The sequence below is a fragment of the Dioscorea cayenensis genome, chromosome 6 (genome assembly GCF_009730915.1).
Source record: "Dioscorea cayenensis subsp. rotundata cultivar TDr96_F1 chromosome 6, TDr96_F1_v2_PseudoChromosome.rev07_lg8_w22 25.fasta, whole genome shotgun sequence".
Classification (NCBI taxonomy): domain Eukaryota; kingdom Viridiplantae; phylum Streptophyta; class Magnoliopsida; order Dioscoreales; family Dioscoreaceae; genus Dioscorea; species Dioscorea cayenensis.
Window position 1 is genome coordinate 21,309,795 of NC_052476.1, and position 15,450 is coordinate 21,325,244.

The 15,450-nt window shown below is 35.9% G+C and overlaps 4 protein-coding genes and 1 pseudogene across 4 annotated transcripts; 1 reads left to right on the top strand and 4 right to left on the bottom strand.

Moving 5' to 3' along the window:
* Positions 1–2,408: 2,408 nt before the first annotated feature.
* On the bottom strand, positions 2,409–3,989 carry LOC120262829 (F-box protein At5g49610). The gene is made up of 2 exons (XM_039270728.1): positions 3,826–3,989; positions 2,409–3,736 (listed from the first exon to the last, which is right to left on the bottom strand). Exons 1-2 carry the CDS (start codon positions 3,836–3,838, stop codon positions 2,622–2,624), a joined length of 1,128 nt encoding a protein of 375 aa, XP_039126662.1. The 5' UTR covers positions 3,839–3,989; the 3' UTR covers positions 2,409–2,621.
* A 477-nt stretch (positions 3,990–4,466) lies between these two features.
* LOC120263769 (beta-glucosidase-like SFR2, chloroplastic) lies at positions 4,467–8,847 on the bottom strand. Its single transcript, XM_039271746.1, has 10 exons — positions 8,625–8,847; positions 7,660–7,993; positions 7,155–7,293; positions 6,698–6,864; positions 6,287–6,508; positions 5,944–6,115; positions 5,615–5,848; positions 5,368–5,517; positions 4,956–5,085; positions 4,467–4,845 (listed from the first exon to the last, which is right to left on the bottom strand). The coding sequence occupies exons 1-10, from the start codon at positions 8,812–8,814 to the stop codon at positions 4,643–4,645; spliced, it is 1,941 nt and encodes a 646-aa protein (XP_039127680.1). The 5' UTR covers positions 8,815–8,847; the 3' UTR covers positions 4,467–4,642.
* A 761-nt stretch (positions 8,848–9,608) lies between these two features.
* On the bottom strand, positions 9,609–10,501 carry LOC120263760 (putative germin-like protein 9-2). The gene has a single exon (XM_039271735.1). The coding sequence runs from the start codon at positions 10,377–10,379 to the stop codon at positions 9,756–9,758; it is 624 nt and encodes a 207-aa protein (XP_039127669.1). The 5' UTR covers positions 10,380–10,501; the 3' UTR covers positions 9,609–9,755.
* A 298-nt stretch (positions 10,502–10,799) lies between these two features.
* Positions 10,800–11,596, top strand: LOC120263761 (annotated as a pseudogene).
* Positions 11,597–11,613: 17 nt separating this feature from the next.
* Positions 11,614–14,853, bottom strand: LOC120263759 (histidinol-phosphate aminotransferase, chloroplastic-like). The gene is made up of 9 exons (XM_039271734.1): positions 14,537–14,853; positions 14,108–14,191; positions 13,429–13,583; positions 13,222–13,319; positions 12,957–13,065; positions 12,610–12,767; positions 12,229–12,371; positions 12,001–12,141; positions 11,614–11,902 (listed from the first exon to the last, which is right to left on the bottom strand). Exons 1-9 carry the CDS (start codon positions 14,747–14,749, stop codon positions 11,774–11,776), a joined length of 1,230 nt encoding a protein of 409 aa, XP_039127668.1. The 5' UTR covers positions 14,750–14,853; the 3' UTR covers positions 11,614–11,773.
* Between the last annotated feature and the right edge of the window lie 597 nt (positions 14,854–15,450).

The window sequence follows — 15,450 nt, forward strand, 5'->3', positions numbered from 1 at the left end:
AAAAATTTTTAAATCTCAAATATGAAATTATATATAACTTTTTTATAAAATTTTGATTTTTATAAAACCCTCCATTATTCCAATGGTAAAGTGGAGATTTTTCGTTGTTGTAGCCTTCAAAAATTGGAGATCTTCCCTTTACTATTATTAGCTCTTGAAAAATCCATAAATATCAAATATCAAATTATGTATAACCCCTTTCTAAAAGTTTTATTTTTATTTCAACCTTTGGTTATTCTAATTATTAATTGGATATTTTCCTATGTTGCAATATTTGAAAAATCAATAAATCTCAAATATAAAATTACATATTACCCCTATAAAACTTTGACTCTCATTTCAACCCTCAATTAATAGAATTCTAAATTGTAGATTTCCCATACTATAGATTTTTAAAAATCCACAAATATGCTCTAATTGTAAATTGGAGATCTTCTCTTCTTATGGCCTTTGAAGAATTCATTAATTTCAAATTGAAATTGCATATAACCCTCATAAAATTTTGATTTTCATTCCAATCATAAATTAGATATATTCCCTTGCTATAGTTTTTGAAAAAAAATGCATAAATCTGAAATATGCAATCACATATAATCCCTCATAAAATTTTGAAAAATCCATAAATCTCAAATATTAAAACACCCTTAAGACCTGTAAAAGTTTTATTTTTAGTTCAATCCTTGGATACTACAATCATAAAATTGAGATCTTTCTTTGCTATAGCCTTCAAAAATCCATAAATTTCAAATGCCAGATTACCTGTAACACCCTTTTAATTTTTTTTTTTATTTCATCCCTTGGTTGCTGCAATCATAAATTGGGGATTTTCCATGCTATATCCTTTGAAAATTCCATAAATCTCAAATGTGAAATTGCATATAAACCCCATGAAATTTTGATTTTTATTTCGTCAATTGGTCACTCTAATCATAAATAGGAGATATTCGTTGGGTTTAGCCTTTGAAAAAAACCAAAAATATTAAAACACCTGTAACCCTCTTATGAAATTTTTATTTTTACGTCTACCATTGACTACTGCAATCATAAATTGGTGATTCTCGCTTGCTATTGCCTTTGATAAAATGCATAAATCTCAAATATGAAATCACATATAATCCCTTGTAAAATTTTGATATTTATTTCACCTTTTCGTTACTCCAATTGTAAATTGGAAATTTCCCTTACTATAGCCTTTCACAAATCCATAATTCTGAAATATTAAATTATCTGCATCGCCATCGTAATTTTTTTTTTATTCCACCGCTTCGTTGCTATAATTATAAATTGGAGATTTTCTCTTACTATAGCTTTTGAAAATTTCCTAAATTTAAAATTTGAAATTACATACAATCCCTCATAAAATTTTGATTCTCATTCCGATCATAAATTTGATATTTTTCCTTGCTATAGCCTTTGAAAAAAATGCACAAATCCCAAATATAAAATCACATATAATCCCTTGTAAAGTTTTGATTTTTATCTCACCCCTTGGTTACTCCAATCATAAATTGGATATTTCCCTTGCTATAGCATTTGAAAAATCCATAAATCTCGAATAATAAAATACCCGTGACCTATGTAAATTTTTTACTTCTAGTTCAATCCTTGGTTGCTACGATCATAAATTTGAGAATTTCCTTTGCTATGGCCTTCAAAAATCCATAAATCTCAAATGTTAACTTACCTGTAACACCCTTTTAAATTTTGTTCTTAGTTTTTATTTCAACCCTTGATTACTGCAATCATAAATTTGGGATTTTCCTTGCTATAGCCTTTGAAAAATCCAGAAATCTGAAGTATGAAATTCCATATAAACCCCATGAAATTTTGATTTTTATTTCACCAATTGGTCACTCTAATCATAAATAGGAGATTTTCGTTGGATATAGCCTTTGAAAAATCCAAAAAACTAAAATAATAAAATGCATGTAACCCCTTGTGAAATTTTTACTTTTATGTCAACCCTTGGCTTCTCCAATCATAAATTGGATATTTTTCCTTGCTATAGCCTTTGAAAAATGCATAAATCTCAAATATAAAATTACATACTGTAGATATGAGACATGGCGTTTTAAGAACAAATGCCAATTCTGCCTCTCTTTTACGAGAGAGTGCCGAATTTCAAGCTGCAGCAATACACAATGTAATTTGTACCAAATTCTAGCAGAAGAACCAAGAACATTAAAGATGACAGTTCTTGAAAAGATTATATGCAAGTAAAAGAACAGGTCCTGCAAATACTACTATTCACTACATCCTAGTTTAAGAAGCAGACATCAAAAGGAATGCATTCTTGTCTTTCACATAACATATTCATGCTTCCCCTTGCCCACTGGCCAGCGCAAATAAATTCCATCATTCAATAATTATCCAAATAAATTTTGCAAAGACACATGAAAAAATAAATAAAGAAAGAAAATAAAGATATATACTTAAAAAGGAGACAACCAAGAACACTAAATACAAACTTGCAGTTCACAAGAAATTATCAAAAGCAAGGAATTATAAATTGAGAAGCTCAAAGCCTAGAAATTATTTATGCACATCTATTTACAACAATAACTACTAGGAAATGGAAAAAAAAATGTTAATGACCTATTGTGATACACTTCCAATATATATCATTCGAGAAAATCACCTTGATTGCATGGGAAAAGTGTGCTCTGGAAAGCATGTGCCGAGAACCACAATGGATAGGTAGAAGAATCTTGCTCAGCATAGACCTCCCTCCATACCTTATCCTTCCGACCATATGTCAAAACCTTTCTTTGAGCTGCTAAAAAAACCACATCACTAGTCTGGCACATTGGAAACGCATTCGTCGCAAGTCCCCTAATACACCTAAGATGCACTCTGTCCACCAAAATCCACTGCTCCCTCACATGATCCTTCAGAACCCATATATTCATCCAACACCCCGACATTTGAATCACAGACACTTCGCCCTCCAACTCCAACAGATAAACCCTACACACCAATCCACCAGCTACAATTTCTTCTGGCAAAGATATCTTCATCCAGACTTCATCTTTCAAATCAAGCGCAAGAACATGAGAACAACTATACGTCAGCCAGTGCAAGAGACCATTGGCAAATACTGATTGGTTTCGATTCATATGTGTGAACTCATCATATTGACAGGTAACAAACCTTCTCCAAACATTGGTATCAGAATCCAAAACTAGGCAAACCAACTGGTCATGTGGCCGGCGACCAAAAGGACGGTAAAACCCCGCAAGAGCTACTTGATATTTCCAACTCTTTGGATCAAAAGCCAATCCAATGAGGGTGGCTTCGTACTCAGGCTGACATCTAGTGATGGCCCTCCCTCTAGCCCTTGGAAGTAATCTAAATTCTCTAGTCATTGGATTGCAAACATAGTAAACTCCACGATTCCGAGTACTAGCACAGCACAGCAAACCATTGCAAGAAGCTCTGATTTTAACCCTATCATTCAAGAAATCCAAAGACACACCCAAACCACCAGAGAACCTATCAACACATATGTAACTGGATCGAGTTCGCAACGTACATATGATTTCTAACAACAAAGTTGGATTCTTGGACGATGTTTGGGAATAGAGATCGATGAAATACTTCTCAGAGGGCAATCTACACCAAAATTTACAGACAAGTTTGCATCTGAAGAGGGTTTTGATCGGCAATTTTGATAAAATCTGGATGATTAGATCGTTGGGAAGGAAACCATTCGAGAAATTCAAAGAACTCATGTTTTCTAGGGCAAACAAGAATCAAAAGAAAAATGGGTATTTTGGAGATTCAGGGATCAAGAACGAAACGAAAAAAAGGATGCGAGGATCTCACCAGACGCCTCCATGGTTGATAGAGGACGAAGGAATGGGTTTGATGGCGAGGATTCGTTGCGAGCTCTGAAGGAGGTCCGCCATGAATGGCGCTGGAGATCAGCACGCGAAACAAACAAAACAAGAGGGCTCTCTCGATATAGGAATGCGCTCTGCCGCAGCGATCTCGAAGTCGGTTGTTCAATCCGGGCCGTTCATACGAATCACAATCGTACGGCTCATCAAATTTTAACTATTTATTTATTTATTTTATGATTTTGAAAGTTGCCCCTTGGCTCCGGGTGAAATTGGTGGTCTCCACAGCTTTTCATTTATATTTATAAATTATATAAAAATATTAAATGACCAAAATGAACAAATTTATTAAAATAATAACATAAAACGCATCTATTAATTTTTAAAACCAAAAAATATTTAAATTTCATATATATATATAAGCAATTGAATATTGTTAATGAACAACTTTCATCTTGATTTTATTTTAAAAGTTAAAAACTCTTTTTTTATTCAAGAAAAATATGTTATTCTAAGTTTCACCCATTCACTTACAATTACATATTTACAAATTTTATATCTTAAGGGTGTTCAACTATTAATAGAGTGGGATATAAGTCCCACTGATAATATAAATCAAATTCTATATTTATATAAAACTTTCCTTTAAAACAACTTCAAACTTAAAAAAGTTATTTACCCAGAGTGCTATTCTCCAACCAAAACACACTAGCAACATACTTACTAATAGGTACATATTTTCTTATTTACATTTCACAAACCTCTTAAGTATGGCTTTGGTTTGGTGTGTGTAGGTGTGTAGGCTAAAGGGTAAGAGGTTGAAGAACAGTAACATCTTCATCTTCAATTTGATGGGGCTTGTTACCCTTACTCTTCTTGAAAGACAAGGGAGATGTGATTGCTCTTGCAAGGCAACTTAAGGGGTCCTGTAAACCTTCCATCTCATAATGCCCAAACCTCCAATCTCTCTGGACATAAGGTCTCTGAATTGGAACATCTAAACCACCTGTGAAACAAGTACAATTTCTCTTCATTAGAACAAGTTGAATATTCGGCTTTTTTAGTCAAATTTGAAAAGAACAAGCTCTATTTGTGAGAGACTATGTATGCATTTACCTGCATACATGAGTCCATGTCTGTCAACCGCTCGGCAGAATGGCCGTGTTTTCTTCTCTTTAATAGCAATTTGGAGTTCTCTCCAAGCACGCAACCTATCTTGTTTTTCGATTTTGCCTGTTTTCGCTACCTGAAAATTTTAGATGTTGCCGATCAATCATACAAAGAAAAACTAAAGCTGCTGCTGTTAAAATGTTATTTTCATTTAGTATCAGACAGCCGACATTCTTGAACAAGATCATGATACCAAAACATAGTCAATAAGAGCAACGTGATGCATGCAGCTCAACAACAGAAAGTATGATGGTCAAGGATTCAGAGGAATAATGAAATTGCTTCTCAATCATTATATACCTAAGAGGTAAAACGGGTATCTTATGCAATTACATGTTACCGCTTCCTTAGATTTTACCTTAGAGAACAAGGAGTATGAAGGACGAGGAATCCGTGCTAGATTATTAGCACGATCAACAGCAACAAGTCCGAACTTCGGGCCATACCCATCAGCCCATTCCCAATTATCTGATGTTGTCCAGAACAAATAACCAAGCACAGGAATGCCCTACAAAATGAGATAACCAAAATATGTTGGCAGTGTTAAGAGGGAATACCCTAAAGTTGAAAGCAAAGGATCAAGTCAAGAGTATAAAAGCAAAAACCATTAACATTGCTGCATACACAGCTAACAGATGCTCCAACATATATGGGCGTCGGATCAAGTCAGTCTCATCAGAAACTCCATTTTCAGTTATAATGAAAGGCAAATTCAAATGCTTGTATCTTCCATGGAACTGAAGTAGCATCCGAAACAAACCATCAGGATAAACCCCACGTCCTGATTCACTATACTCATCCGTATCCACAAGTTTCAAGCCAATTCCAGATATCACTTCCTAGAAAGGGCGACCATGATAGTTCACAATCATATAATGAGGATGTTGATTAGCTTTGGCAAGTAATTCTGGAAATGAATGATCCACGAAACTACCTGTCCATAATAGTTTATGCCGATGAAGTCTAGCTTATCACAAATGCTATCCACAAAAGGATAAAGCGTCAGTGAATTAGCCAGTGTAACAGCAGCAACATCAAACAAACCATACGGCCGTGTGAAAGAGACATTATGCGCAACTCCAACTATTGTTTTCCCAATGTTTTTGCTGCGGGTTAAAAAAGGAAACTCTATAAGCACCAAAAGGAAAGGACATTAAAAAAATGTCACAATGTAATTCATGCAATAGTGAGTTAGATTAATCACTTCCAAGCTAAAAATCCTACAACGTCACACAAGTTATAAAAACTGAAACCATTTTTGCTGGACGTTTAGCAACCTTTCTTTGTGGATGTAGTCATAGGCTTTTGAATGAGCAACAGCCATCCAGTGCAAAGCTTGCATATAAACACCAGTTGGTAAGGCAGATGTTGCAGCCTCAATCATATCAGGATTTCCACCTGGCCACGCACCCGCACAATAGGTTAGCAAGCAAAATACATGAGGCTCATTAAATGGCACCCAGTAGTCGATCAAATCTGATACACGGTCAACTATAAGCCTGCATACAAGAATCCAAAAATTTCCTTCAATGTCCCACAAAAATGCCTTTGGTAAACTATCAGGTTGAAGTCTTAAAATTTCTCATAATACAAATTTACTTCAATCAAATATAACACAAGTAGCATACTAAAATCAATTGAATATCTGAAAGCAATCTTAATTAATGACAATGCCAGAAAAACCACACCTTGTAAAGTCCATGAAATAGTCAACAGTTTTTTCCATCTTCCAGCCTCCATATTCTCCAGCCCAAGGAGGAAGAGAATGATGAAAAAGAGTGAGCATTACTTTCATTCCATACGAACGAACTTTCTCAATAATCCACCGATAACGCTCAAGTGCTGCAAAGTTAACCTAAAGCAGACCAATTATTCAATCGCCAAGGCATAAAGAACCAGATGATTTGCTGATGCAGTGTTAACTCACAAGTAATAAAATAATCTAGATATTATTGTTAACAAACAAGTCACCACAAAGTTATGGAATGAAGAACCACTTGTTCACCACAAGCTTTTCACCACTCTAGATACAAAAGTTACAGGTGTTTTCAAAGGCTTCTTGGCATTCCATTCATACACTAGATGCTCGGTAGAGGGTTACAAATAAAATAACAGAGCATAGAAATGATAAAACTGCAGGTTTACCGTATCCTGAAGGCCGTTTATAGGCTCTTTGGGCATGATCCTTGTCCAATCTATTCCCATACGAAAGACAGTGATACCAGTATCTCTAGCAAGCTTCAACTCAACGTCAGGATCAGACCAAAATCTGAGCCTTTCATCCCTGAAATGTAATAGCACTTTTAAGTTAATTGCATACGAAGACCTTGTATATGGTTGACCATTTAAACATCACTTTTCAAGCCATGCAATTTGGCTGCAAAGGGGAAAGTTGGAAGTTTAAGGTCTTTAAATTCTTGAAATCAAAAGTATAAGCTATCAAACTACTCCATTGGTTTTTGGGGAATGATGGACTAGAATGCTGTCAGAGGAGTTTCCCATCAAAAGTAAAGCCCAATCCTATGGTAAAATTTATTAGCTTTAAGAATATAAGAAAAATAAGGTCCCAAAAATGGATGAATGCTAACATTTTCTGGTACCACAAACTTATATATCATGGATAACCTACAAAGGAAAAGGTGAAACTCACGGATGAGGGACATTGTGCCAAGCTGCAACAGTATGACGGCATTCTTTGCTCTTAGGGTGTTCTTCTTCATCCAAGTACTTTTCAAAGCCTCTGATCATGGCCTCCATGGCAATCTTGATAGGCTTTCTTGTCTGCTCCACGTTATCCTTTTTATGTTCATCTTGGCCCAAAGCAGATTGCTGAAAGCTACCATCATCGACGGGCTGCTGACTCTGAGCATGCTCAGAATCACCACAAGGTTGTTCCTCGGCAAACTGAAGCCAAGCATCATTGAGCTTATCCTCAACATGCGCAGGTGCAGTCGCCAAACCAAAGAAAAACCGCTCTTCTCCCTCTGCATGTTGATCAAATTATCACAAAAATGAATGAAGGCTCAATTCATATACCATAATTTATGGGATTTAACATGCACATAAATATCACCACCTTAAATAGCGATTTCAAACTTCAAATTGTCAGCTTTTAGACTTTGAAATTTGTAATATTGATCTAGGCCATGGATATCAATTTAAATCATGTTTCTGGCTTCTATAAAGAAATCATAGAGCTTGAATCTATTGATTCAAGATAACAGAGTAGTTCAATTGGGGCTTTGATTTGGGATTCAAATGGTCCAAAATGAAATTTCTAAACTCACTTCAAAGGTCTTAAATCCCAATTAGCTCATGAAATTTCTCCTAAATCCCAGCAAAATCAACCAAATTAGCCATGCTATTCATCTCCACTCAATCCCATCTAGAAGCGTCCACAATCTAAAACACACACCATTAGAAATGAAAAAGAAAACAACTTCACCTAAAAAGCTATAAGATCTCAAGAACGAAAACCATTAACACATATTACTCGAAGAAATCAATCAGAAGTGCCACTAATTCCTTGATAAACCCCAATTATTAACATCAAACCTACAATCAAGGCACAAGAAATTCCATATTTGGAATTCAAGTGCTAAGGTTAGCGCGTACTCTGATCAGCCGGGAGTGATTGGAAGTCGGCGAGGACCTCAGAGGACTCATCGATGGGGGATTTGAACTGGCGAAGGTTGGCACGGCGGAAGCGCGAGTACGAGAAGGCATTGGCAGCAACAGCCACCGCTACTATGGCACCGGCAAGCTTCACCGCCGACGCGAACAGCCATAAAGCCGCCGCCGCCATTGAAACCCTTGTGATGGCGGGAAACGACACGAGAAGAAGAAGATAAGGGAAGCTTCCATTTTTGCCTCTATTTATTTTTATATATATATATATGACGTCATGAATTTGGCGTGACGATTTATTGTAATATTTATTGCCACTTTGGATAATTGAACTAATACTTTTATATGCTGATAGAGTTATTATTGCATGCATAAATAGTCCAAGCATCCAATTTGATATTTTAGGCAGATGATTTTTTTATTTTATTTTATTTTTTATTTTTTTTTGCAAGCTATTTGAGATCCATTAAGAGAAATTTTGAACTCAACTAAATTAGGACAGAATTAAACTCGAGATTAAATAGCTCTCATAGCCTGTAAACTGAATTATAGCATTTTAATACTTAATCCTAGTAATTGTACTTGTGTATATATATATATTATCTTGTTTTAAAATTACTTTTAAATATAAATATATTAAAAATAATTTTAAACTCAATTTATATATCAAGTCAACCTTAAAAAAAAACTCAATTAATTGAGTTCAGACCGAGTATTAATCAATGAATTGTCAGCCAATTTTAAGCTCAAGTACCTTGCTATTCGACTCAAACTCAACCTATTACACTCCTCACTGTGTTAGTTACCTCTCCTTTTTAGTCACAAAACTCTGGTGGACCAAACCAAATTGTATTATTTTCTCCCTTTGTTCTTCTCTTGTATTCTCCCCCTTGTTTTTCTTTCTTCATAACCGTCTACCCCTTTTCATCAAATAATAATAATAATAAAATAATAATAACTTTATTATTCAGACTAGGGAAATCCAAAGAGCTTGCAGATATTAAGGAAAACATACAAACAAATGAAACATAAAATAAAGGCAGGCCTATCTACTTTGTGAAAGGCAACCTTCCAAACTGATAACAATTTAACATTATAAACTCTAAACCAGCAGTAAAATCAACCAGCAAAAGCTGAAACAATATCTTCAATGGTTTCAGTATCAGTCTTGAAGGATTTGGCCAACAAATCAATGTCGATTCTGCTACCGAAGAGTGTGAGAGGAAGAGGAATTGTGCCTGCATTGGCACCACCAAATGCGGAAATAGCAACAGCAGGATAGTTTTTATCCAAGTTGATCTGAAAATGCACTAGACCCTTTGGGAACACAAACATGTCTCCGGCCTGAAGGAACTGGACAAAGAGTTTGTTGGTAGAGTCCACCATTCCAACCTTGAGCCATCCTTGCACAACGAGCAAGAGCTCGGCCGAACGAGGGTGAGTATGCGGTGCATTGACACCACCGGGCGCAAACTGCAATACAGCAAGTGATACACTCTGGCCTTCCAATGCCGGAAACTCAATGCTGCTAGCCTTTGTGACCTTGAATGGCACATCCTTAGGAGCACCTCTCAAAGAGTTCCTTAGATCTCTGTGAAGGAAAAAGCCGGAATCTACAACAGTCCCATTAGGAGCCATGAAATCTTTCAGGATGTCTGGATCACCAGAGTGCCCACTGATGAACAAAGTTGAGACGACACCGATGAGTAGCGCCAAGCCATAGCATGCATTGAAAGAAGCCATTTGTTATTGAAGATATACTGTAAAATTTGCAGGGGTATTTATAGTGTCTGATCTCTTATAATCAACATCGCCGGCCTTATCATTTTCAATACTATGTCTGCAGTCCTTCCACCAAGAATGGACACCCCTGAAAGAAGATATCAAACAGAGATCCAAGTGGAACATTATTGATCTATAAGCCATATATATAAGAACGAACCAAGTTGAAGGAGTCCTATAGCCAGTTTCCAATGATTAATCTTAATCTGTTACCAAATTGTTTCCGCCAGTGTCTTATTGCAGCTGTATTTGTATAACACAAACATCTTTGTATGCTGACAAATGGCATATTCATATTCAAGCTCTTCAATTTTGTGTGTTGATCTTCAGATATCCCTGCCGGTCATGTGTGCTTATGAATACACTATAAAATCTCTCAACCGAAGCATAAACAAAGTACCTAAGAAAGATAATTAATATGGGCTCCATGAACACTGCATTTATCGTGCTCAAATCTGTTAACAACTCTTTTGATGATCAATGGCGGTTCTGCAGCAGACCCTGATCTTGTTAAAGATTTCATACCTCCAAGCGGAAATTTTGATGCAAGTTTCTTCACCTTCACTGCATTCAGGAAAGTCTTGTTTGGAGCCCCCATAGCTGAAGGTTCTACATTCAAGGTGACCAAGGCCAGTGAACTAGAGTTCGCTGCACTCAAAGGACAGAGCGTGTCATATGCCGCTCTGCAGTATGCTCCCAGAGGAATCAATCCAGCTCACATGCACCCTCGCTCCGCCGAGCTCTTGCTTGTCTTGGAAGGTAAGCTCAAAGGTTGGCTTCGTGGACTCTAGCAACAAGCTCTTTACCAAAATTCTCAAGGCCGGAGACATATTCCTGTTCCCCAAGGGACTTGTGCACTTCCAGTTCAACAAAGACTTGAAGAACCCTGCTGTTGCAGTATCTGCATTTGGGAGCTCTAACGCCGGCACAGTTTCCCTCCCCAGCACGTTGTTCGGCAGTGGCATTGACAGAGACCTGCTCACCAAGTCCTTCAAGACTGATGAGGAAACCATTCAGGAGCTTATCACTGCCAACATGGGCTAAATGGTAGCATGTCCATTTACACCTTCTATGTGTCTTCTGCAAAGGCATTGATTTCATTTACAATTTACATTCCTATCTAATTTAATATTTATGAAATAAGATGAGAGCTTTTCAAGCTTCAAAAACAGGGCAAATCCATCAACTCCATGGATAACTTTAAATTTCAAATCTTTTGATAGATAACAATAGGAAAGTACAACATGAAATGCTGATTAATTGATAGATAAATTCCTGTCTCCAATCTTAATTAGAGATCAGTGTACATACAGTATAAATCAGAAAAACCAATCAGGTTCCGATTTTATGGATCATCAAAGAAATTTCAGGCATTCCATTAAGGCATCTGTGTGCTCAGGCTTTCCAACAGAGACTCGAACATAACCCTTCAGTTCTTTTTTATCGTAGTGACGAATCATCACACCCATTTGTGCCAGGTCTTCCTGCAAATAATTCAACAAAAGTGTACATATACTTACCAGGTCATTAAAATGTCAGAGCAATAAAAACAAGTCGGGGAAAAAATGAGTACTTGTGCTACCTTTAATTTTTTAGCATCCTTTCCACATGTAACTTCACAAAGAATGAAGTTAGAATAACTTGGAAATGGCTTCAAGAATGGCACTTCTTTCAGAAGTTTATACAGCCGCTCTCTTTCTTGCACAAGGGAATTCTTCACTCTCTGGGTATTGGCAAACAGACAGATATTTTTGAGAAATATGAAATAATTTAAAAAAATAATTAAAAAAATAACTGTTTACAGACACACCTCAAGATAATCAGGGTTCTGCAAGGCTGCACAAGCAGAGACTTCTGCAGCCACAGACACATTGTATGGTTGTTTAGCTCGCCATAAGTATTCTATAATACTACGCGGAAATGCACCATAGCCAACACGAAGTCCAGCTAAACCTGATTCAGTTAACCTTTTAGCTAGGAAGCAAATGTGTGGAGAAGTTTGAAAGCTAAATAAGCCTTGATAGATATCAGTACTACCTAAATGGACAAATGTGTACTCCGTATAGCCATAATAGAAAATTCCACAAAAAGAAAAGGGGTTTCATAATTGCCAACACAGTACACAAGAAATGAAAAAGGCATACTAAGAGTAATTGCAGTTTATATAGTGCATACAAAACTTTAAACTTACCTGCTCTTTTGCTAAATGTTCGAAGAACAATCAGATTCTCATGCTTCTTTACCCAATCCATCTTTGATTTCAAATTTGAAAATTCAATGTATGCTTCATCCAGCACAACCAATATGGGAAGTTTAAGTATCTGTAGGAGATCTGCATCACTGATAACACTGAAGAAAAAAGACAGAATAAGAAGTCAATGAAATCAAATTCACAAGCATGTATTAATTGGAACGTAGGATTTTGACAAGTAATATAAGAAAAAGTAGATTCTCTAAAATGAGTGGCCTCTCGCCTCAGTCCTCTTTATATACTGACCATTAGAACTAATATGTTGTGGAACTTGAAGAACAATATACCTTCCATCTGGGTTGTTTGGTGAGGTAAGGAAAATGCATTTGGGTTTTTCTTGTCCTGCAACTTCGATGATGCGAGGCACATCCAAAGAAAAATCAGGTAGCCTTGGTACTACATAAAATCAAACAGAAATGAGAGAAACGCAAATCGCTCAATATACCAACCAGAGGGAGAATCTCAAGATAATGAAGGATAAACAACTAAAATAATTCTGTTACATAATTATAAGCTTTCCTAATCCAAAAGTCAAAAGCACAAATCGTGTACCTTTAACAACCAAAGCACCATTCACTGCAGCATCAAACTCATACATAGTAAATGTTGGGGGACAATCCAATATCTTGTCACCTGGATCAAGCACACATCTGTGGCAATTGAATATAGAATAAAAAAAACCATCAAGACAAAATAACAGGTCTGCCAAATAATGTTAACTGAAGAAAACATTTGAACAATAGAACTTTGAGGTCAGACCTCATGATTAAGTCAATTAATTCATCTGCGCCACAACCAGCAAGTATATAATCAGACTCTAGACCTGAATCTTCAGCAAGTGCCGCACGCAAACGTCGGCTCTCAGGATCAGGGTAAATGTAAGGAAACTTCAGATTCCCCAATGCTTCTGCCACCTAAATAATATCTGGCACATAGTATTAGAACTTCATATAACCTACAAATTCATCATGAATCTTACATCAGGATTAGCCCCATTAGCTTTCTTTGCTCAGTAGTTCCTACAGTTTGAAGAATATAATAATATTCCATTAACAGCACAATTAGACTGAAACCTAAGTTCGAACAGGTCTCGCTCACTCAAGCACAACTAAATTACCAAGAAACAATGTCAATCTTTTTCAAGGAAGTTAAGGCATGCTTCTTAGCATTGTCAACAAAGCAGGCTGACAAGACTAATAAGAATCTTGTACAGGTGAAAGCATAAGCTCCAATTTTTGCTTAAATTTCTTAGACCATCACACCTATTCCTTACAGCAAAAGATCATCAATCATTTATAGTAAGTTGTACAGAAATGCAAGCATCAACACAAAAGAAGCATTTTTTTTTTTTTGTCTTATGCGAAAAGAGAAAGCTCAATTTTTTTTTGGTTCATTTAAGGTTTTGATGTCCGTTGATACAAAGGTTAAGAAAACTTGCCTCCGGAGGCGGGCCATATGGATTTTCATTTGCATCGAGCTTGATAATATTCTCAGGCTTTCTTCCGAGACGTGTAGATAGCACCTGAATAGTTTTTACATATTGAAGTGATCACTATAGACTAGAGAAATCAAGCAGAAACCCATCAAGTTATAAGGAAAATATCAAATTTAACACATTTTCACAGAAATCCTACCCATCAAGGCCTATCAACCACACACAACACCACTTCATCATCAGAGATTTATATTTAAGCCTTCCAATAGAAAACTTCAACAAACATCGTAAAAAAATTAAAAAGAACCAAGTAGAGTAAAAACTGCAAAATTCCAAGCTTACGCAATCAATCATCAAAAAGTTCAAACTTTTTACACGGAATCACATGTAAAACTCTGAAAAAAAAAAGGCGATATTTCCAAAAATAATGACCTCAAATGGCAAAATCGATTGATAAGGCGACAATTTCCTCAGATGAAAACGGATGAAGGAATCGCCAGTGACCGGATTCTGGGACCCATCCAACTGTTCCACCGGCACCGCGGAAGCCATACAACAACCAAATTTTCGCCTTCCAGACCCTAATCCACCGCGGGCTATCACGATCGAAGTAGAGCAAGCGTTGGAGATTCCGATCACTCCCATTGAAATGCTTCCCAAACGAGCGAGGCTATGAAACCAGTAACAACCAATTTAATAGAACTCCAAAACCCTAAAAATTGCATTTTTGCGGCGCCAAATTGGGTTTTTTTTTTGCGGGTTAATAACTTAATTCCCGAACCCAACCCGAAACCCGATAAAGAACATAAAAATCCGATTAGCCATCTCATTCTTTCAAACATAAATTTTGCTTATTAATTAATTAAATATAAACCTTAAAACAATTATTTGTTGATTTTTTTTTTTAATTCAACCGTCAAGTAGGAATAAAAGATTTAATTTAAAAGAAATTGTTTAATGAAACATTAAAAAAAAGATTTTTTTAGTGAAATATTATTGTCCACCGAAAGATTGATAGCACCTGATTTTATTACAAAAATGAAGAATTAAATAATTAAAAAGTTTTAAATTTAAAAATTATTAGAACTAATAATAATAATAATAATAAGTCATCGCTTATCAATGTAAATTCACAGTCCAAACTCTGCAGATTGGATGATTAATTTCTCAGTTAATATGCACACTCTTTTTGTAGTGCGTTTGTTATTTTTATCCAATTATTATATATATATATATATATTTTGTTCAAAAAATATAGTATCATTTTAGTTCCTCGAGTTGATGAAAATTTATTATTATTATTATTATTTTTAAGCCATTTGGTATGACATCATACCATTGATGCG